Source organism: Trichosurus vulpecula, chromosome 2, assembly GCF_011100635.1.
Source record: "Trichosurus vulpecula isolate mTriVul1 chromosome 2, mTriVul1.pri, whole genome shotgun sequence".
NCBI lineage: Eukaryota > Metazoa > Chordata > Mammalia > Diprotodontia > Phalangeridae > Trichosurus > Trichosurus vulpecula.
Window position 1 is genome coordinate 400,515,201 of NC_050574.1, and position 25,186 is coordinate 400,540,386.

At 36.0% G+C, this 25,186-nt stretch overlaps 1 protein-coding gene across 1 annotated transcript in view; it reads left to right on the forward strand.

Moving 5' to 3' along the window:
- Positions 1 to 14,146: 14,146 nt before the first annotated feature.
- The window catches only part of LOC118838583 (arylsulfatase H-like), a 41,066-nt gene continuing 30,026 nt past the window's right edge, over positions 14,147 to 25,186 (forward strand). The window contains exons 1-2 of the mRNA XM_036745927.1: positions 14,147 to 14,169; positions 18,793 to 18,942. Of these exons, the coding sequence (XP_036601822.1) occupies positions 14,147 to 14,169; positions 18,793 to 18,942 (173 nt within the window). The remainder of the gene's footprint in view (positions 14,170 to 18,792; positions 18,943 to 25,186) is intronic.

A 25,186-nucleotide genomic window follows, 5' to 3' on the forward strand; every position in this document is an offset into this window, starting at 1 on the left:
CTATCTTTAAATATCTTTGTCTCTACATTCTGCTTTCCAAGGTTAACCACTCCATCTATAATTTTAATCCTATTTCCTCCCATCTTATCTATGTTCGTGCTCTTTCAATTATCCCTTCTAACTCAGAAATTTCAGTTTTCCCTCCCCACTGACTCCTGCCTGTCAAGATTCAAGCCCCATATATCTCTCCTACAGTATAAAGTATCTGCAGGAGAAAAATCATTGATATTTCTCAATCGACAAAATGTCATATGCCTACTTTTTCCTCCATAAAAATCCCTGCAAGAATAATATACACATGCCTTGAGAAATCTTTGATGAAGAGTTGAGAGAAGATCATATAGGAATTCATGAATTACCTACAGCATACTATGCCTTTATTGTAATGCAATTGGTAGAAAAGTGTGAAGAATGCAAGTTCCTATTGTGCTTACTGGCAGCTGAAAATATTTGATTTAATAAGACAAATTGCCATCTTATTAATAATAACTAGCATATATATAGTTTTTTGCATGCATTATCTCTTGACAAAACAATTCTCACTCAACAAGGTATTTTGATTGCATATATCATGACCAAACGAAAGCTATAAAAGGTGGAATAACATTCATGGACAATATATAGACATAATAGATATAATATGAATTGACAATGCTCTAATTAAGTACTGCCTTAAAAAATTTTAGCCAATGGTATGTGCCATCATTACAGAAGATATTCAGTATGTAGTTCAAATGAAAAAGAAATTTCTGTAGATGGTGAAGACTTCCAGATGTTTCTGTTGGCAAGCAACATTGGTTTGATTGTATCATGTTTCAGGATATATCTTTCAAATGAGACTGATAATGATTCAAAGGATTTTGATTTAGATATCTACATAGGTATGGCACATGAAATCTGAAATAACTGAGGAAACAAAGGTTCAAGCTTCTGAACATATTGATTTATTAAGTAATGCATGCCAATTATATAATAAATCAAGACCAGGACCCTCAGCTTGTACTGGACCCTAAATATAGGGGGAGACACATTTTTATGCATTAAAAGCAAACAATTATCAGGATACAAACCAGGAGACAAGACTAGCTAATCTGATCCCTATTTGAAGGATTAGGGACTTTCTGAGTTGGAAGAGGGATAAGAGAGTTTTGGGAGCTGGGAGAAGGGACAGCAAATGGGCAGGTTTTTCTGGATGTGAAACAAGATGGCACTCAATTCCCATGATTAGCAAGAAGGTGAAATTTACAGGAAAATAAAACTTAAGTTTCAAAATTGATAGTCTTTCAAGATGGAGCTAGGTTGGTTCACCCAATTCTCAAAATTTCCTGCTTTGATCAATAGGGGATAGGTCCAGCCCACTCCCCCATGGATCACTTGTCTTATGAGGTTTTCAATGTGCTCAAGCTCTCTATCACATTACTTACCAAGAAGAGACCATTGGGAAGCGTCCTTTTGCCTAGCTTAGTACAACAGCTAATACAAAGTCTAAGGGACAATAATGATGATATCCACTAAAGGGACAAACTTTGCTAAATAAGTTCTATCAGTACCTAGCATCAAATAGTCTAATCCTGTTGTTTTCTCAAATTTTACTATTTCATTTAATTAGAAAACTTTTATATTTTATTACTTTGTCTTATTCCTCTCTTAGGGGGATATTATCCTTACATCATAATTTAACAAAGAAAGAAACCTCTCAAATCTTTGTTAATCCATTGTTGAATAGAGTTAGTATTTCAACTACAAAACTTCTACAGTTTATAGCTATTTATAGAAATTAGCTACAAAAGAAAAGAGGAGGGAAATAGTCATAACAACATCAAGACTGTTCCCCCAAGGGCACAGATTGCCTTGACATGTATCATAACAGGAGAAAAACTCCTTTAGTTGTATTTTATTCCAGGCATGATTCATATTTTACAGCCAGTCAGGTAATCAAGCTCCACATTTTCCATAGGGTACCATAGCCAGGCTCAGAATTAACCAGGTGGGAAAATTTCATGTTCATATGGAACTAGCTCCATGGGAAAACTAACTCAACAATAGCCTAGCATGAGGCAAGCCAAGATTGTCCCCCTAAACTTTTCCCAGAGATGGGGATCCACCTGTAGCAGTTCTCAGACTGGAACACATGCCATTTTCTCCTTAAATGGTGGATTATTGGCCTCATGACAACTCAGATAACGATTCCTGTGATCAAAACTCAAAACAATATTATAGTCCCCCAAATCTTTCCCCAAAATGGTAAAATTTCACTAATAATAGTTAGGGGCTTGAATATTGTTAGTTTTCTCATGCTTTTCTGATAGTTATATTTCATTTATACTTCACTTATAAAATAAAAACAACCAAATCTGGAATCCTTCAAGTGAATACACAACAGTGAATACATGATAGTTGACTCAAACCTCACTTAGCAACAATGTACCTTAAATTCAAGCATCCTATCTTAAAATCCTTGAATCTAAAGCCCATTGTTATTGTAACGCCAATGTGATATTTACAGCACCTGTGGTGGCTATGAATATGCTGGCATAGTTCTGAATAGCAAAATATAACAGACTCTCTATGTAGAAGACAGAGCCAAAACATTTTTTCAAACACCAGAAAGTTGAATCCCAACACCAGAAAACCAAATCCATCATAGCAACAAAGAAATCTATACACAATAACAATGCAGGGGGCACCACCACTCCCAAGCCTTCCCCCTGCTAGGGCCTTCCCACAAACAAACACTCATAGCTAGCTACTTGCCTGCTTCCTCTCTCTCCCTCAGCTCTAACTGCTCTCACCAACTTCCTCTCAGCTCTGCTCCACCCTTCCTGCTCTAGCCCTTCCTGTTCCACCCATTCAGTAAGCTCCTCCCACCACAAGCTTCATGTGACTCAAACTCACGTGACTTAGGCTTCCATGTGAATTAAGCAGGTCACATGGGCCTATTAATGGATGGGAAAGATCTTCAAATATACGTTACCATTACAGTTATCAAGTTGGCTCCAAAATATAATTTTATTACAGACTATTCAGATGAAATTTCATAATTTTAGATAAGCAATAGCAAATAATTTCAGTTGAAAATTCTTTCTTCATTATAGTAAACTTGTAAATTCCCCCTTTTGACAAGTAATGGGAGAATCTTATTTTCTCAGTTTCAGGTTTTCAAATTTCAGAACTTTAAAACTTTACAACATACCGTTAGCATGGCTGATAAGATGTTATGATCCACCCCAAATACAAACTCCCTAGGGAACTGCCAGATGAGCATATCTTAAAGGGTCAGTGCATATTTTCCCCCAAAGAGTAAATCATCATCATCATCATCATCATCATCATCATCATCATCATCATCATCTATTTTAAAACAAAATATATCCCATTATTTAACATTTTTCAAGTATCTATTCTTTTATCACATTCTTTTAAAAGCTGAAGTTGTAACCTAACAGCATCCAGGTTAAAAGAAAAGTTATTTGTCTTATAGCATTTTAATACCGTGATTCGAATTTCACAATACATAAAAAAAAAATTTAGAAGCACAATAATAACATGCACAATCCCAGTCATATGTCAATTCAGCCAAATGTTGTTCCAAATAACCTTACAGTGAAAATCATTCATTTGAAATTTTATGCTAATTGCATCTCAACCTAGTAAAGAGTTATTCTGTATGGAGCAATAATATTCATTAAAAATAATAAAAAATGATAGTAGTCAACATTTATATAGTGCTTCCCATATGGCAGGCACTGTGTTAAACACTTTGCAATCATTATTTGATTTGATCCTTATAACAACCCTGAGAGGTGGGTGCTAATCTTACCCCTTTTACAAACTAGGTAACTGAGTCAAACAGAGGTAAAGTTATCCACTAAACTTCATATAGATAATGAATTTCTTACCATGTAGCAAATGTAATTTGCATTAAGTTCTGATATACCACAATTATCCTATTTAGTTTCAGAACAAAATTTTGTTCAAATCACATCTGGATTTTTAATTACTCATGGTAACAATTTAAATCTCAAGAAATTCCAAGGGCCATTTGTTGGCAACACTTCAAAATTTTAGAGCTTATTGTTATCAATTAGCTCATTTTCAAAGATTCACAATAGTACTACCATCTCCCTACAACTTTAACTTTATATCTTTTAAACCACACAAAAATCCAACTCAATTCCTTTTGTGTTCATAACCTGACACCATGCTCTCACCTTTCCTTCAGACTTTTCAATTTCAACCCCTGGCAAAAGACAGGGAAATGCTCCAACTACTGGCCTCACAATCTTATGAGGTTTCAAAAGATTAGGATATATCCTTAGAACGGTCTTTCAGGAGAAGGGTACTATATTTCCCAATCATAATCCAGATTACCTAAAGAAATAATCTTCATCTGTTGTATTTCTCATTTGTGATTTAGTGCAAAAAAATTTAAAACAACCTGGGATTAATTGCTATATAGTTATCTTTTGGGGTTTCTAAGAGCTTACAAATACATGGTTTCTTTCTAATATTCTTTGGTGATCCTGCTTCAAATTTATATAAACAATTAGTTCTGTTACATAAGGCTTTGAAAATTCTATTTAAGGCTTCCCAAAAGGCATTCTTAGTTCCTGGCCACCTCCCCACGTCCTGTCATTGTGAATATCTAGCCCCATTTTCCAGAACAAGGGCTGGGTTCAGACAATGATGATAGTAAAATATGTGGTTTCATATGACTGAGGGTGGACTTTGGCAGTCCTTCCTCATAAGATCCTCTTAATTATAAATCTCCCTTTCCATGCCTTAATTAAATTTTACTTGTTTTTAAGTTGCTCCATGATTTAAACAAACTTTTCAATAAGAGGCAGTTCTCAAGCACCAGATAAATGTAAACTGCAAACCGCAGATTTATTTTTCCCCTTTTTCTTTCACCAGTGCAACTGCTTTCTTTTGTTGAACTAATCTCTCCTACTCTAAACTAAGGTCTCCTAATTTCCAGGGAAAGAGTGGTAAGAGGTCAGTCTTGTTTTCCCTGTAACTTTAATTGAGCCTTCTCAACTCTCTTTTACAACTCCAAATCCTTCCCTCCGGAAATGAGAGAGAGGTGCTTAAACTTACTCTGGAAATGACTAAAACCTAGTAAGATTTTTTTATGTGTGTGGCAGTTTCAATGATTTGGAAATTTACAGTAAAGATATTACATTTCAATTACATATTCAGCCTCTAATTCATTTATAATGCCACAAATTTCTACAAACCAGGAAAAAGTTTCCCTTTCTTTGATTATCTGAATTTATCCCTGTAAGCCCAATCTCACCAGGGCTGAAATGACACAGAGAAAGTATCTTGCAGGTTTTTTTCTCTTTAACCTAATTTCCTGCTGAAAGCCTAAAGTGGGAGTTAGTCCTGCTTACTTGGACAGAGAGTTTACAATCTTGCTTACTTGGACAGGGAAATTACAGAAAGCTGAGGGAACTGAGAAACTTCATTAATCTTTCCCAGCATACTAAACTCTTTGGCTGAAGTTTTTCAACAGTCTTTCTGGTTGGCTGCATTTTCCCCTTAGAAATCTTCCAAGGTAGCAGAATCTACAAACAACACTTGACATGACAAAATACAAAGATTTTTCTGAGCATTTTACAAAGGAACAAAAATGCAGACAGAACAATAAGACAAACAGATTTGCTAGCCTCCTTATCTACTACTGAAAGTCCAATCTCAAAGCCTTTGATTTGCCGTAATTAAAAGTCCCTTCTTCAGGCCAAATTTTGACACATTTGGATTTTTTGCATATTTCAGAATAATCTGAGAGCTCTTTTAGTCACCTTTTCTTCTCCCATCTAGGAAGCTATACCTGTTTCCAGGCCAATAAAAATTTTGCTAAGGAGGTATCAATTTACAAGCATGTTCTTCCCTTGGTCCCGAGCCAAATGAAATTTTTCCAGGGGGTTTTCTCCTCAGGATGCTGGTACCAGATCCCATTATTCCCACTATCAGTCAGTCATTCACCAGCTATGGTTATTTGTGACTGCCAGCCATGCCACTTGCCAATATGGTTATTTGTGATATGTATACTCTTCTCCAACTTAAGTGGAGGCCTACCTGTTCCCTTAAAGTGATTTCCTGTGAAACATCTGCCCCCAAATGTGGGGCTTCCCTTGATGCAGAAGAACTGAGAATGAGGTGGAGTACAACCTCTGGGGGCACTCTTCCATGAAGAAGTCCTGAAGCGAAAAACCTATGTGTGCAGGTTCTTGGAGTTGTATTTTTTTTTTAAAGTCTATCTGGGGTTTGGAGTTTCTGTCTTGACCCATTTGTCTTTGCCAAAAACTGTGACACGTGAAATAAGAAATAAATGAGAAATCAAAGCTTCAAGCTTCCAAGCATATGGATGTAGTAAGCAATGCATGCCAATTACAAAACAATTTGGGGCCAGACCCCTTAGTTGGTACTGGACCCTAAATACAGGGAGATTGATTTTTGTGCTTTGAAAGTAAACAATTAACAGGATATAAACCAGGAAGCATGATTAGGTAATCTGATTTCTAATTGGAGAAAGGACTAGGGGATGTCACTCAATTTCCATGATTAGCGAGCATGTGGAATTTCCATGAAAAAAAAAAAAAACAAAACTTAAGTTTCAAAATTTAGTCAGTTTTATAAGATAGCCAGTTGGGTTCACACAATTCTCTCATGGGAAAATAAAACAAAATGAGTGAACAAAGAAAATGCTTGTTGTCCAGATAATGATATGCAGTTAGAGGGACAATCCATAGAGCTAATCCATTGGTACATATGTCTTGGATAGAAACTGTATATGGAGAATAGTCTTAGTCTCAGAAGTGAATAGGAGGAGAGTATACTAGATTAGCTTCTCCAAATACTCTTGTGCATCAAGGACAAACCAAGTGGAGATGAACTCCAAGGGGAAGGAAGCCACTGTAGCCTTGATCAAGTTACAGCAAAGTGAAAAAGACTTAAGATAATTGTGCAATCACAGTTGAGTGCTCTAAAACTCTTAGAAGAGTGACTTTTGTCCAATAGAGGCTGCTTTTTAAATGTGAGGTAACATATTTGACCCGCCACTATATAACATTGGCGTTGAATTGTAATTGTTGTTTCCAACAGCGGCAATATATTTGAGCTGTTTCCTTCTTGTTTTCTAGCAGCCACTATGATCAATAACATGCTTTTGGAAAGTGCTTTAATCTAGGAGAGGGGAATTAAGCATCAGATGAATTTGACTTCTTTAGCACCTGATTTCCATTATGGAATTCAGAATTTCTTAAAGGAGAGAGGAAAGCTGAGCAAAGTAAAAGAACATAGGTTGCTATATAGGGAAATAGATTCTTGCTGGAGAGTGTTGGCCTAGTTGAGCATAGGATTTTGAGATTCATTTCAATATTCTAGTAAGACAATGTGGCCAAAAAGTATTAGTATGGTTTTGAGCTTTAATAGATTTTTTGCTTAAACTTTAAGCTATTAAACCTTAAAACTGCACTAAGATATTTGGAACACCCCATATATGAACTTAAATTTAGGACTTCCCAGTGTTTCAGGTCTCTCATTAAATAAACGAGGTTATAATTCTTGGCCATGTCAAAGGTGAGTGGTGAGACTAAATTATGGAATGTTCATAAGATGATGAGATCAAAAGGTACTATAAAGTACAAAGTATTATTAACCATGTACTTTTCTACTGTTTTCTGCCTGGATGTAATGATCAGATGATTTTTTAAAAAAATCTGTTGCATTGATTCCTGTTAATTATAGTTGTATTTTAAATAGTGATGGGGAACAATATTGGTGACTAATCATTCATTTCCTAAATAGCTCAGTAACTGTCTTTATAGGTTATTTTTGACAATAAAAGTAATTAATAGGCAGTCTAATACCATGTTATGCAAGATAACCTGTTGTTTTGTGGAGGTTTAATAAATGTTAACTAAAATAATAACTATCTAAGTAAGATCATCAGAGTCACAAGGACTTTGGAAGTACTTGCTGCTTTCACAAATGTAGGAGTAACAGGGGCTAACTGCTGCAGGTAAGTGGAAGGTTCTGTATCTGACTTTATCTTTCATTCTACAAATGTGATGTCTTTCTGTGAGATTATGAAAGGATTAAGGCTATTCATGCCTGAGCTAGGAATTAAATTCAAGATCTCCAAATTTCTTATTTAATACTTAATGGACACCATGGATCTCATGATGTCACATAGCAACTTGTGTCTGAAAAGTGATTAGTTTAACTAAATTTGATATTCAGGTGATAACTATCACAGAGTGTCACTGGATCATTCTTAGTGTTATTAATTCATATTCTATGCATTTTATTGTGTGGTGAAATCACACAATCTATTTCTGGAGAAATAGAATCTGAGGACAAACCTATCTGCCTCAGGAGCAAAACGGAAAAAAATATGAAAATTCACTGGAAAATATACAAAAGATGTTTAAGAAGAAGCAAAGAAAATGAAGATGGCAGTTGGCTGATAGAATTAAAAAGCATATATGAGTAAAGTTGATCAGTTCCAAGAGGTAGTAATGATCTGTTTTGCTTATGTTTTGATGACTTAGGCAATAACGTTAGATTAGTTGAATAAAATTTTGAAATATGTAAAATTAAAAGACAATTTTGTTGATACAAGGGCTGTGTTTCCCACTAGCTTTACTGTACATCTGAGAAGGTTTCTGATGACAACAGCGAGTGGTGATGGAAAATCAATGGATTTTAGTTTAGGATCTATTAGCAAAGGAAAAGAAGAAAAACTTTATTTGCATTTTACTTTATTTTAGGCATTCAAAATATTGAAACTTAGCTTGGTCTTCTTAAGTTTTTATTGTATAGATAACCAAGATAATAAATGTCAAGTGATCACTCTAGATATGCAGAAAGTTCAGGATAAAAGATGTTCTTGGAAATTAAGTAGATTTTTCTAGGAATATTATAACCTAAGATCATCTATGAAAACTCTATGTAGGCACTGATAAATTCTCTTAAGACTAGTATTATGGTTGTCAAAAATACTGAAAAATCAAATGGAGTCTAGTTTAATCAGAAAGTTGCCTAAGTAAATTATAGATATAGTAAAAATCTAGATGTTCTTCCATGAGGTTTTTGAAGTTTGTGGTTAGAATCTTCAGTTTTTATTATTCAGAATACATATAAGAAGATAGGTTGATATTTATATAGTACTTTTTACCTAGTTTCTTCAAATATTCTATGAGTTTTCTCTCATGGATTGTTATAGCATCTTCATGACCATGATAGAAGGCAGGTATTCCTGATTTATTTTGCCTATGACTAGATTAGAGGCTCAAAGAATATATTTTCTTAAAGTAGTACAAGAGAATGCCAGAATACAAAATGTCCAAATTCCTTACCTGTATTTGTTTAGTATCATGGATCTCATGGTTTTACCTCATATTGTGTATCTATAAAATGACTAAGAGAATCTGATGTTCAAATGATAATTATCACAGGGATCAAAAGAGAAAATGAAGATGGTGAGAAAGCTAGTGGCCCCTATTAGGTGAGTTGCTGAATTCTCCCCAGATTAGATCATGTTTGGTTGAGAATGCAAGAAAAGGATTAAAACCAAAAGGGAGTTCACAGTCTTGAAACTTGTATTCTGGAAGTTTTCCTGCACTCTATTTTCAACACAATATCAAGCTTTTTAGATTTGATAAAGTAGAAGGATGTTTTGCCATTAGGAAAACATATTCTTTCCAAGACAGCTTATTTTTAATTAATGGGGCAGGTGCACCTGAATGTGTTGGGTCCCCTGAAATAAGACACTAATTTTCTGTTCCTCATTTTTCCCTATATAAAAGCAGAAATAATAATATTGTCACCTACTTCCTTATTCAGATGCCATAAGATTTAATGAGATAGTATCCCTGTATCGCTCTAATGAAAGCTCCTATAAAATGAATTACTGGTATTTCTCATAGGGTTAAGAAATACCTTCTTTTCCTAGTATGTTTGCAGTAGTATGGGGAAGATAGTATAAAGTTTTGTCAAGAATATTATGATGTGTTGTTTCTTTATGTAACCTTTCCTTTCGGAATTATAAAGAAGGGCAAAGGAAATGAAAGTGGCAGTTAACCGATAGAACTAAGAAACACATATAAGAAAAGTTGATTGGTTCCAAGAGGAAGTATTGATCTGTTTTGCTTATGTTTTGATGACTTAGGCAATAAAATTAAATTAGTTAAGTAAAAATTTGAAATATATAGAGCTAAATACAAATGCAATTAAAGGAGGAGGAATTGTGTTGAAAGTACACTAATCTATAAGGAAAGCATAAAGGAAAGATGGTAGGATCTGGCTTCTCATCAGTGCGGGCAACTACTCATCACCTCTCACTACCAGTGCACGTTGGCACTTTCTCTATAACTCATACTCCAGAATTACCTGGAGAACTGAGAGAGTAAGTGGTAAGCCCAGGGTTACATAATCAGTATATGTGTTAGGTAGGACTTGAACCCAGGTCTTTCTAGTTCTAAGGCCAGTGTACTATGAAAAGGTAATCAGCTTCTGGGTGATTTCAGCTTTCAGAGCTGTCAATTGGTAGTATTGCAATAGTGCTGTAACTGATTGATAGTATTCTTTTAAGGGAGAAATGGTTGGGAATCCCTAAAATTTTTAAGTCATATTGAATAGCTGGGCCATTATTCTATCAAAAAGAGGAGAAAACAAGAGCAAAAGTTTATAAATAATGGTGGGCATGCCAGAATAGAAGAACGGTAGCATTACAATTATAAATATCCAGAAAGACTATCAAGACTATTATATAATCAAATGAGTGATTAGGGTATTGCAAAATATTCAGTACAGGTATTCCAAAAGACTTCATAAAGCTTTTATAATTTAAAAATGTACTAAGACTTTTGGACCACTCAATATTAGATTGTCTTGGAGAACTTTAACTATTTTAAAATAGTTAATCAAAAAGCATTTATTACATGCTCATTATATGACAGCCAGTCTAAGTGTTAAGAACACACACACACACACACACACACACACACACGCACACACAAAGCAGACACAATACTTGCCTTCAAAGAGCTCACCAGGGAGAATAGATGCGCATATGTAAATATGTATAAGTACATACATAAATGTAAAATGCTATACATATTCATGTATACATGTATGTGTATACACGCTCTCATATACACACAAGATGCATGAAAAATACATAAGACTCTTCATTTGAGAGAACCTACTACGTTTCAAGGAGTTCATTCAACATTTGAGTAGCTTTAATTGTTAGGAAGTTTTCTCTTATAACAAATCTAAAGAGGCAATATGGTACATCAGAAAGGTTTTGAGATTTGATATAAGATGGACTTGGTTCAAATCCATAGCCTGCCACATATTATCTGTGTGACCCTGAGTGGGTCATTTATTTTTCATGAACTCAGTGTTACCATCTGCAAAATGAGGAGGCTGGAACATATGACTTCCCAAGTTCCCTCTTGCTCTAATTCCCTAATCCTATGGTTCTTCATTTAATAATTTGACACTTCCATCAACTCAATTCAAATGGATTTGATAGGCAAAACTAATGTGGCCATTTTTTTCCTTGACAAATACGCTTCATCTAAAAATAGTTAAATATGAAAAACAAAATGACCATATTTTTTAGCATTTAAAAGTCAACCACGAAGGCTAAGCAGTTATATACAATAGTTTCATTTCCCAAAGTTATAACAGTCAATTGTAGTTACTTAGGGACCAGTCATGTAGGTTGAGAACTAATGAGGGATTACTTCTTCACTTCTGGTGTGTGGTGTGTGTGTGTGTGTGTGTGTGTGTGTGTGTGTGTGCAAACAAGTACGCATGCTTGCTTATTTTTGTGGGGAGAGGGGGCTGACTTTGGCTCTGTGAACTAATGTATGAACCTGAGGATGGAGTAGAGAAATAAAAAGAGATAAAGCCCAGAGAAATCTATTTTCCCAAGTTGGAAAATTGTCAGCTTCAAAATCAAAACAAGGAATATTTAAAGACATGATGGAAATGGTATATTACTATATACCCTTTAATTTTGCCTATCCCTAAGGTCTCAAGGATGGTGCTAGGAAAAGTTAGGAAACAGGGTAAAGTTTGTGTGGGATGGTCTCCCACCTGTATTTTCCTTCCTTCTATAAATCTAGGTTCTCAAAATCCTCAACCCAGGCTGACCTGCTCAGGTTGTTGCCTATACTGATTTCTCTTTGGTTTTCTCTCTTGTATTTTTTTTTTAATTCCTTAGATGCATACCTTTGGTTACCTATTAAGGCAAGAAGTAATTTTGTAAAAGTAGCCTACATGAAGGTTTAAATAAGACTATGATTTATTATGCTACTCCTCCAGAACTTTCTTGCTTAAACAGAAACATTATTTTAATACAAATAGATGAATATTTAAGACAGGATTTCAAAAATCATTGACAGGTCAGTGGGAAAGATATCCCATGGGTGAGAAGGCCTTCTTCAGTGCCTTCCTATGTCACCATTTACTCCTCTTATTATCAAAGCTGGACCTGTTTCTGACCTGCCCAAAGGAATAAGTAGCTATCTACTGGTGAAAAGCATTAGTTATGGGTATGACCATAGGATGTGTTTCAAAACAAATGGAAGAGGATTCTATGTGTTAATTATGAAGCAAGACACATGTTCTACTGTATCAGGAACTTCAACTCTGTCACCTACTCTACAGAAAACTTCTTCATGCTAGCTGTTGGGTCACTTGAAATATAGTGAAGCAAAATCTTGATAAGGCATATATAGTCCTGTTATTTAAAAAAAATTTTGTTATAAAGCTCGTCTCTGGGATGGGTATAGCAATAATCCTTCTAGCAGCTACTGTGGGAGTGAAAGACCAATGCAAGACCAACAACAAGAGGGCTGATAGCACAGGATCTTTGATCTGCTTTCCAAGGAAAACAACTTTAAGAGGTTAGTAATCTCAGTTTAATCAAACATACATATATAAAATTCACTTAGTTCAGCGGGGAAAGATCAGCCCCCTGAACTTCAGAGCAAATACAAACAGAAATTACAAACATCAACAGACCTTGTCTGATTCAAATCACAATTCATAGTTACCAGAGAAATACAAACATCTATCTGTCCGGGTTACAAAGCCGGGAGGGTTTCAATGAGTATACCCCCAAAAGTCAAATGCCAACCTGGGATCTTATATACCTATCTCAGGGCCTTGGGGCACTTGATTACCTCAGTGCTAAGAAGCACTCAAACAAAGAACAGTGAAAAGTCCATTCAAGGTGTGGGAAAGTTAGTTAATCCCTAGTACCACCTACTAATCAACGATTCCCAATTGTCTTAGTGCTGAGAAACACTCCAGGACAAGAGATTTCACTTTACCTGCTCCATTCAAACAAAGGGCAGAATCATTAAAGGCACTTAAGAGAAGAACAGATTATCACTACAATGTAGGGGCAGGGGAAGAAAATGGAAAGAGATTCAAGAGACAATTTAGACAATGAAAAAACAAAAACAAATAAATCTGTATTACTTTGGGTAAAACCTACACCTTTTGTCTTCCTGACTTCTCAGTCACTTGGAGCAATTTGGAAGCCTCAAATGCCACCTGAATCCTATTACAAATGGGACTCATCTCAGTGAATTAAAAGTAGAGCTGGCAAACACATCCATGAGTTATGCTGATTCTAGACTATAAAGATTACGTGTTATCATAAATATGACTCATAATAAATATAATTATATTCTTTCTAGATGGAAAGAAATGATGCCACTGATTCATCATTACTGGAGCATAAACTTTGTATTGGATATCTAGAAGAATGCCTCTTGCACTCTAGGTGGAGATGGACTTGTGTTTATCAACCCGATATGCATTTTTTTTTGAAGAATATAGTTTATAGTTCATATTGTGCTAGGCTGTCTATGTTCTCATTTGCTCTATAAATCTGGTGAACTACAGCATTCATCTGCAATCATGTTGAGTGGTGAAGTAAGGATGTAGGGGATATCTCTCCTAGAACAAAGCTAAAAGATCCATTGCAAGGTTTGAGACATCAGCCTCATTAACCTCAGTCATTAACTTGAATAATTACGGCAATTATGGCAACATCCTTTTACTTTATAGATGAACTCAACTGATCTTGTTTCCTTAGGTAAACTAACAAGCCATGAACCTCCTATCAAATGACTGGTAAGTAGGGAAGTCTGTGCTTCCTCGTTTGCTGATGCACTGAACATTAATAGGTGTGAGAGGGCTGGATTAGAGTTAGGATACTTAGCAATCTTTGATCCTCCTACGTATTACCTGCAAATCACATAGCTACTATGAGTTTCAGTCTCTTAATCTATAAAGATAATAATACACTATATCATAGTTTTTTGAGAATCAAATGAGACAAAATGCAGAATGATTAGTAAACCTTGAAACATTATATAAATGCCTGGTATCAACATTACCATTTTTTTTTATAGAATTCATATAGAAGTCATCTTGAGACAAATGCTGTCCTATGATTAAGGATAGGGGCAGCTAGGTGGTGGTGCAATAGAGTGGTGAGCCTGAAGCCAGGAAGATGAGTCTTCCTGAGTTCAAATCTGGCCTCAGATACTTACTAGCAAGCCTTTTTGCCTCAGTTCCCCATCTTTAAAATAAGCTGGAGAAGGAAGTGGGAAACCACTCCAACCAATTTGCCAAGAAAACCCCAATGTGGTCACAATGATCAAACACAAGTAAAATGACTGAAAAACAGAAATTATGGATAGGGATAGTGCCTGAATAGAGAACTCACTGATGAGGAAACTCCCTTGAGTGATGTAGATTGCAACTTCTCTGCAGTTTATAATCTTAGAAATTTTTCCAGAATGATGAAATGTAAGAGTTACATAGTCAGTATATGTTCCTGGCTTCGAGGCCAGCTTTCTATTCACTATGCCATACTGCATCTCTGTCTTACTATTTTTAAAATTTAATGTTGTTATTGATAAAAAGCAGTAATATCCCCCCTTTTCTGTGTATTCATGAAATGTAATTTCTCCTGATTCATGTTAAATAGTTTTGTCTTCACCATATGGCAGGACAAAAAATGTCTTCAGCTTAAAACACTCAGGAACAGGATTAGATTTTTAAAAAAGGTCTTTCTGATTTCTTGTAAGGATAGTGAGAATTTTAAATAATAAAATATTTAAATTAGAAAAATGTATCAAGTTGTACCTGCCACCAAATAGAGGAATTTATTTTACAGTATCACTGACAAATGCCCATTCAGCCTCTGTTTAAATACTTCCAACATTTGGGAACTCTCCACCATGAAACAGCTATTTCTATTGTTGGATGGATAAAACTGCTAGAAAATCCTTCTTTGTTTTGAGCCTAAAGTGTTTTTCCTCTAGTTTACTTCCATCTTCTGTAGTTATTACAGAAAACGCATTTCTCTTTTTTTTCACATGGCAGACCCTAAAATATTTGACGAAATCGGTTATGTACATCTCTCTTTAAAATTCTCTCCTCTAGATTAAACATTCCTACTTCCTTCAGCCAGTGTCTTCTTCATTTAACATGGTTTCCATGCTTTCAACTTCCCTGCCCCCCTCCTCTGAATTTGTGCACACCTGTGTCCTTCTGAAAACAGATCAAAATTTCCAGACTGTTCTTACCTTTACGGAGTATAAGATCACTACTTTCATTAATCAAAAATGTACTTGATCCTTGAGTTTTTTGTTGGGGTAGGACTGCTTGTAAAGTATACAGTACTTTGTCCCAAGCTTGAGGGGCTGTGCTGTTGTTTTTAGAGCTAATTCTACAGAGGAAGCTCTGCCACACCAGTGCTACTTCTCCCCCAAGAACTGCCCACCTGGATCATGACTCAGATCTTAAGCAGGCTCTGCACTCCTGCTCTGATCTGCCACTTAATTCCTCCCACCATGTGGGCCTGGGGCCAGAAGCAACTGCAGCTGTAGTTCTGTAGCTGCACCACCTCTGCTGCCCCCTAGGCGGTGTCCAAACCGGGAACTCCTTTCACTCTGTCAGCAGTTTTTCCCACTCACCTTCTCTGTTGTGTTTGGTGTTTGTGGATTGAGAAGTCTGGTAACTGCCACAGCTCACTGATACAGGGCACTAGGCCCTATACTGCTCAGCTCCCGGTCTGGTTGCTCCGGGTACAGCCCATGCTGGGCTGTGCTCCTCTCTGCTCCCAGTTCTGTGTGATAGACCTTACCCCATGACCATCCAGTCTGTCCTGGGCTGGAGCCCTGCTTCCCTCTGTTATTTTGTGGGTTCTGCAGCTCTAGAATTTATTCAGAGCCCTTTTTTTATAGGTTTTTGGAGGGACCTGGGAGGGAGCACATGCAAGTCCCTGCTTTCCAGCTGCCATCTTCCCTTTTATGTTTTCAACAAACTCTCTTCTCATTACTACTTTTTGTATTCCTCTTCACATGTCACAGCCCCTTCCCCCATATCCAATAAGTGCTATGAGCTGTCTGTTTCAGCTTTACAACATCGTTTTTATATGGCCCCTTCTTTTTTCTGACACTGCCACCACTTTGATGCAGGCACAAGTCACTTCACACTGGCCTATTGCAATAGCCTCCTGGCTGGTCTGCCTGCCTCAAGATTTTTCCACTCTAATCCATCCTACATGGCTTCCTTGTTGTTGCTTCAATAGTGTATTCCATTTCTTGGGTTTGGACATTTTCTCTGATAGTCTGGAATGTCTAAAATACTCTCCTTCTTCTTTATCTACTGGTTTCTACTGTCTCAACTAAAATCCTTTCTTAAGGAAGCCTTTTTTTTTCCAACCCCTATTAATTCTAGCGCCTTTCCTTTTTTAATTTTTTGCTATTTATCTTGTACACAGCTTGTTTGTACTTAATTGCTTGTTGTATCCTCAATTAGATTCTGAGCTCCTAAAGAACAGGAACTGTCTTTTGATTCTTTTTATAACCCTAGCATTCAGAAGAATGCCTAGTATTATACTAGGTGCTTAATAAGTGTTCATTGACTGACTGCCCAAAATAAGGGAATTTTTCATGTAAATGTTACTGAGTTTGATGAATTTCCTTCCTTGCCTTAACCATTTTAGATCCATGAAGTGATAAGAAGTATTAAAACAACAAAAACATTCAGAAATCTTTCCCTTATGTCAAAATGACCTTTGCCACAAATGATATCTGGAACACTTCCTTGAGATGATACAGCTAATATGAGGAAATCTCACTTCAAAATCAACACATAACATTGCAATAAACTCCATCTTCTAGTGTGCACAGGCTTTTGTTTTAAACTAATCACTGTAGAGTCATACACATATAATCCTTGATTGCTTGAAAATCATTAGAATGCTACATGACCTCTAATGTTCCAAAAACCTTAAAAATTCTATAAAAAATATCTTCCTTATAGGGTAATTTACTCTCTTCAATGCAATAAAATCAATCATTCAACATTGCTGTGTTGCGAAAAGCAAGTCTATCAATGGCCTCTGCTTAGACTGAACCAGCAGAATGAAAAAGGTCATTTAGGAGAATACCTATTGTGGAAGTAAAGAGAAAGTTGCAACATTTCATTGCATTTTCAGGAGAAAATGATATCAAATAGTAGGCAGGTAACAAGGAAGTCAGCCTGGGAGGTCTGGCAGCAAGTAGATACATACCCAGGGGCTGTTGTTTGGGGGTACAGCTCCAGTCTCAAGAAAGACTGACTAGATACAGGGGCAGGCATTTGACAAGGGAACAGAAGAGGGATGCTGTTAAGAATGATTATAATAATAATTATAGCTAGAATGCAAATGTTACTTTAAAGTTAGCAAAGTGCTTTCCATATCTGATCTCAGTTGATGCTCAGAACCTGCTAGGTAAGGAATATTGTTATCCCTATTTTACAGGTGAGTAAACAGCCTGTGTGCCTAGGGTCACACAGCTAATTAAGTGTCTTGAGGCAAGATTTGAACATAGGTCTTCCTAACTCCAAGCCCAGTGCTATATCTGCTATGATGGTAATTATCAATGAATTACAAAATGGAGGGGGTTGGGCAACTGGACCAAAATGAAGAAAGTCTATTTTTAGAATTGTAGTTCAAGATTTCAGTAAGCTAGGCAGGAAGAGTTCCTTGTTGGTAGAGTAACTTTAAGGGAAATGGCCCCAGAATCTACACATGGCAGATTCAAGGGGTACTTAACTAAATCCAGCTGGACAGAGATAGGGACAGAGACAGGCTAGTCACTACTGGGCTACTGTTTGGCAACAAACACTTGTAAATATTTCTATGTGACTTGTCTTTCCTCATTTATGAAAAGGAAAGCTGTGCCCTAAATGCTAGGATTGCTTGTTTATAGTTAGCTCTCTTAGCTTCATCATACGACTCTTTCACTTTTATATTTATTGCTTGATAAGAAGTAAGGAGGCTTTAGGAATATTTCATAAATAAAACTGAAAAATGAGTTGGCAGAAGCAAATAATTCATCCCAAAGTAATCAACTTAATAGTGGTGAATTTCTCTGTATTTAGTTTGATTCTCAGAAAGCAAACTCTTTTTTTTTTGTTGGCCAGGAGAGTAACTGGTTTGTCCAGTTTGGCAGAAATAGCCAGAACTTGTGTAATAATATTCTCTGATGTGATAAATCACAAATTTTAATATTAGGTCATTGTTCATTACCAATAGTTGGATTTATTTTCATTTTTCATTATTTTTACTGTAAACAGTAAAATGAAGGCATGAAATAACATAATTGACTTAAATTTTTTTTAAAAGTTGTCTGAAACTAATCTTCAATGCACGAAGAACTCAGTTGATAACCTAATCATTTTTGTTTATTTCAGGAGCTGTTGGGCTTTAATATCAATTTGTTGCTTATTTTGGAGAATGAGTGGATCAAACCCAGCTATGAATTCTAGGCCTAATATTGTACTCTTCATGGCAGATGACCTTGGCATTGGAGATTTAGGTTGCTATGGTAATAATACAATGAGGTAAAAACCAGGCACTGTTTTCTATTCTTTTATAACATAACAAATAATTTAAGCAGTGAGTATCTTTACCTCTAATTAAGATTTTTTTTTATAATCCCTATAAACCAACACAGATGAATAAAGCTCAATGGTCAGTGAGGCAGTCAGGCAATCTCAAAAACTAATGAAAGTGTCTCTGATGTCCCCTACTTTTACCATCCCCTATCCTTCCCTCATAATTTCTCCCCATACTTTCTCCAGGATACACCCTTCTACTATCCTCTCACTCTTAGGAAAGGATCTATTAACATTTGCAGTGGTATGAATTTAACTCAGTGTTATTAATATCAAGGATTTTAAAATTTTAGAACATTTTTTCATTGTGGAAGGAAGGGTTTTGCCCTGTGTTAATGTAGTGTCAGGAAGACTTGAATAGGTGAGAAATTTTTTTTTTTCAGAAACCTTTTCATACCCCTAGAAGCACAGCATATATGCAGCCACATACTTTGGCCTCATTAAGCACCTTTGTGCAATATATAGAATCCTGATAACACAATTACTGGAGACTAATGGGAGTGGGTGGAGAGAGTTAGTTAAGGACACCTGTGTTCTCACCATTTTATGTGAATAAGTTGCTGATTAGTGCAGATAACAAATCACATGAAGTGGTTGCATGTATTAAAAGTCACACTGTTCATAGTTTTAATTAAGTTAAATTTGGGAACTGGTCCCACTCCAATGGAAAGATGCAGTGCAAATTCTAATAATGTGACCACTTCAAAGGATTTATTATTCACATTAATTGGCACTTAACTGTATAGTGATGTAACTGAACTCATGAGATATTCCACGTGTTGGGCAATACTTGGTATCCTCCATGTTTCCTACTTGTCTGAAAGGTTGGCAAAATGGAGATAGTTTATTTTTGTAATATTTGGGTTAATTAGTTGGAAATGTAAAGGCAGCATATTGTAGTGAAGAGAGTAGTGCTGAGTGTGAAATTAGGAAGACTTGGATTCCAGCTGCCCCTAGAGTTAGAAGGATCCTCAGCAGCCATCTATTCAAACCTATACCCCCAAATAATCCCATTTGACAAATCTTGACCACTTGATCCTCGTTTGAAGACCTCTAATGAAACAAAACTTGCTACTTTCTAACATGGGCCATTACATATAGTCATTTTTCCTGACATTTAATCCAAGTTTATATCTTCATAACTTACACTCATTGCTTCTGGTTCTAACCCTTGGGGCCAAACAGAACAACTATAATCCCTTTTCCATACTAAGCCCTTTAAAACTTTGAAGATTGATATCATGTCTCCCATGAGTCTTCTCATCCCTAATTCTCCAACTGATCCTTGTGAACATGGATTCAAGGCCCTTCACAACCCTGGTTGCTCTTCTCTGAGTATTTATCTTACATTGATGACCTTCCTAATATGTGGTGCTTAGAACCAAGCAAAATACTCCAAATGTCTTGTGCCAACGACAGAATGCAGTGAGTTTTCCCACCTTAATTTTTAGACGCTATACTTCAAACTTGCAGACCTAGTTTTTTGGCTTACAATATCAGACTATTGGCCTCTAGATCATTTTAAAACAAATTTCTAGCCTACCATTTCCCCCATCCTGTGCTTCTGAATTCAATTTTTTTTGTAGCCATGGAAGATTTTGCATTTAATTCTATTAAAATTCAGTTTCTTGGCTTTATTCTAATACTGACTCTACAATCCAAGTATCTTAGCTATCCTTCCCAGCTTTTACATACACATCATTTATGCCTTTATCTAAGTCTTTGATGGAAAGATTAAACAGTACAATTGAAGAGAAAAGGGAAATAATTATTAAGCTCCTACTACGTATCAGACACTCTGCTGAGAACCTTACAAATACTATCTCATTTAATTCTCATGATAACCCTGTGGGGATGGTGAGGGGGTGGTGGTGGCTATCATTATCTCCACTTTATAATTGAAGAAACAGAGGTAGAAAGACATTAAATGATTTGCCTAGGGTAGCATAGCTTGTAAGTGTCTGAGGTTGGATCTGAACTCAGGTCTGCTTAACTCCAGGTCTAGAGCTCTATACACTAGTGGTTTCACCTAACTGCCTCCTTGGTACTATCAACAGACAACACCTAGATTTCTGGGGTGTTCTAATGGAGACTTCCCCCTAAATTAATATTAAACCATAACAATTTAACTATTTCAAAATGCATCTAATAGAATTATTGCCTAATCCATGTTTATCCACCTTCCTTTCACACACAAATAGTGTAAGATACCTTATCAAGCTTTTTTTTTTTTTAAATCTAGATAAGCCATGCCTACAACATTCTCCCGATCTATCAATTTAGGAACAAATAAGGTTAGTCTGCAATAACTTTTCCTTGATGAAATCATGCTGTCTCTTTGTGTTCATGATGTCTTTTTCTAGATGCTTAGAACCATCTCTTTAATAATTCTAGAATTTTGTCAGGAAAAAAAAAGTTAACTGACCTATAGTTTAGAGATGCCTTTTTTCCCCTCCACTCCCTCCCCTCCCCTCCCCTCTCCTCTCCTCTCTTCTCCTCTTTTGAATATTGAAACATTTGCATTTTTCCACTGCTGTGATATCTCTCCAATTCTCCATGATCTTTCAAATGTTAGTGACAGTGTATCTGAAAATCATATCCTATCATTCTTCAAGGCTATAGTTGATCTGGGGTATGTGGTTTACATTCATCACGGGCAGCTTGGTGCTCTCTTATTATTTTGTCATTTATTTTGAATACCAACCTCCTATTAGTTGCTGTGGCTGTAACCTTTTTATCAGGACTTCTCTTATTTTTGGATTATTAAGCATTTATATTTTTCTTCCATCTTCTCTTCATTCCCCTTCCCCAAATGAAAAACAAAAAAAAAACCCCTTGTAACATATAAGCATAATCAAACAAAGCAAATGTTTACATTGGCCATGTCCAAAATTATACATCTCATTTTGCATATTAGTACTTTATTTCTCTCTAAGGAAATAGGGAGTAGTCTTCATCATCAGTTTTTTGCAATCAAGCTTGATCATTGCATTGATCAGAGTTCTTATATTATAATTGTTCTTTTGGTTCTGCTTACTTCACCCCACGTTTCTCTGAAACCATCATTCTACATTTCTTACAGCACAATAGTATTCCATTATCCATATGCCAGAATTTTTTGTCATTCCCTAATTGCCACTACAAAAAGAACTGTTATAAATATTTTTTAACATATAGGATATTTTCATCTTTCTTTTATCTCTTTGGACTATAGGCCTAATAGTGGTATATTTGGGTCAAAGAAAATATACAGGTTACTAACTATTTAGACATAATTCCAAATTGCTTTACAGACTAATTGATAGCTCTATCAACAATGTTTTCTTGCAGCCCCTCGAGTGACATTGTGATCTCAATGTCTTAAGAGCTGCCTTAAGATCTGAGTATTTTTATGCTTTGACCATTTACCATTTAGGAAATGCCTCTTATTCTAATAAATTTGAATCACCTGCTTATATATCTTGGCATTGAGATCCCTATCAGAGCAATTTGTTGCAATTTTTTAAGGTTAATTGTATCTCTTCTAATCTTTGCTGCACTCAATTTGTTTATATGAAAACTTTTTAAAATTTATGTAATCAAAATATTTGAAGAATTGAACAGCTCTAACTTCCCTATATTGCAGGCTATTGATATCTCATCTGGTCTGAGCAGTGGTAGTATATCTTCTTTGATCCCTCCCAGAACAGCTTTAAAAAAAAGAAACAAAAAATATTTTCTTAGCTTTTCTTGTCAGACTCATCTCATTCTGAACCTAAGTGTTCCTGAAACTACTGATTGATCTGTTGTCAGTATTAATTATCAGTTGCCTGCTCTTTATATTATCTTTTCATAGATATTTAAAAAAGTCTAAGTTGATTGATGCTATCTTTTTACATAGCTTTAAAAAACATCTAAGTTGATTGATGTTTTCTGTATATCCACATCTGTCTCTCCAGACAATTCCTGTTTTCCCTCCTCATTGGAACTACAATATTTTCTTTCGAGTATTCAGAATAGCATATATGATAGTTTCCCATCATCGTGTTCTGCCTTCCCCTGCAAAGCTTTAGTGTGTGGCATGAATCCTTTGAAATTTTATTTAGCCCAAACTAAGATTCATGTCTATCTTTGCCTGGTTTTCCTTTTGTCTTTTATCCCATACTCTGGAAAGGGATACTTATCACCACTCTCACCCTATCCTCCCAACAAGATTCCCATCATTTCTACCACAACAGCTAATTCTTCCCTAGATACAGAAAGGAATCCCCTCTTTTTATTTCCTCCAATTTTTAAATAACGAAGCTAAGATTAATTCAGGTAAAGAAGTTATTAGTTGCTTTTCTTTTTTTTTCTTTTTCCAGGAAGAGAACTCCAGCAAGACATATGTATAATTTAAGTTTCCTCATCAGGGCTGTATCATATTTCTGTGCCAGGCTTGTGATCTCTTTCTTGGACTTATTTGTTTTCTTTTCCTGTCCAAGTGTATACTATAGTACACTTTTGTAACTCTTGCATGGGTTAGTTACATTGTGTGAAGCATGGGCCACCCACTCTCTATGGGCTGTTAATTTGCCTCAGCTTGTCTTCATATAGGCAAGTCTGGGTTCCCAGAGAAGGACCATTATTATCACACAATTACAACTCAAGTTATCACAGGAACCTATCAGTGACCCTTTGTAGAGAGTGCTATTGTCCCAGTTTACCACTGATTGTCAGGAGCTCTTACCATTGTTTTCCATTTCCTCAAAATCAAACAATCATAATGATCACACTGTTAACTCCTAAACATAAAACATTTACCTATAAAAAGAATAATATCCAAAAATCAAAACTATTCAGTATAAGGCAAATGCAGGAATAATTAATACATCATATACCACACAAAAATGTGGGTCATACTCTCCCTCCAATGCACACAGTATCAGTAGGGGGAGGACAGGAATATATTTACAGAAACCTAGCAGAGAGAAGAGGACAGTTAGGTGACTCAGTGGATAGAGCACTGGGCCTGGAATAAAGAAGACCTGAGTTCAAATGTGGCCTCAGACATGTCCTTGCCGTGTGACCATGGGCAAGTCACTTAACCTATTTACCTTAATCCATTGGTGAAGGAAATAGCAAACCACTCCATTATCTTTGCCAAGAAAACCCTGTGAACCACATGTTCATGAAGATCCAGGAACAACTGAACAAAATAACAAGCAGAGAGACATGTTATTGAGGATGATTCATGTATTTGGGGCAATTCATAGTTGTGAACTACAGGTTTTGAAGTCCTTGGTCGCTTGTGAAAAACCTGTACCACACAAAGTCATTTCTCTACTATAATTTCCATTCTGATCCTCCATTGATCTTCTGCTGAGCAAATATGTTCCTATTCTACCCTCGAAATGATAAAAAAGTTAGTAGATATTTTAAATCATAATCATCCTGGAAGAGTACTGAGAAACAGTTTCATAAATAGTTTCATTAAGCCAGCAATTGTGAAGCTCCTTAGTCTAGTTCTCTAAGCAATGAAGACAGCTGAATAGTTCTTTACTCAACAGGATGCTGATTCATCTAATCAGTTTCAACTTATACTTAAGCAAAGCAGATGCAGTTTGTCTCCCCCACCTCCACCATAATTTTGTTTCTACAACTGCAGAGGAAATCAGAGAGAAACAAGCCATTTCTGAGAGGTTTTGCCTCTTTATCGTTTAGATAGTGCTGAATGACAGCAGCAGAAACTATAGCAGAGTTTACCTCTCCTTCAGTCAAAAGGCTCCATGGGCTTTTCCCCCAGCTAATTGACAACATGATAGCTAAATTTCAGTCAGCAGCGTCCCTAGAACAACTGCTGAACCCTTGTTGTCAGCTGAATAATTCTGCTATCATTTTCTCACTCATTTCCTGCTGACTCCTTAACTGCCCCTGTTCCTTCTCCCGCTGGGTTCCTCAACACTCTTAATGGCTGAAAATAGAGCATCTTGGTACTCAGTGAATCACCTTTCCTTTATGAAGTGAAACTGACAAAATCAACCCCGCTGTTAGTTATTTGATTATATTATTACATTATTATAGTTATAACTAATTAGTTATTTGATTGTCTGTGACTGTTTGATTGACTATGGTCTCTGAAAAGTTATTTATCATTATATGAATTTTATCCTAACACACTCTAAAAACAATTACATGCAAATGAACTGAAGGAACAAAAAAGTCTACAACC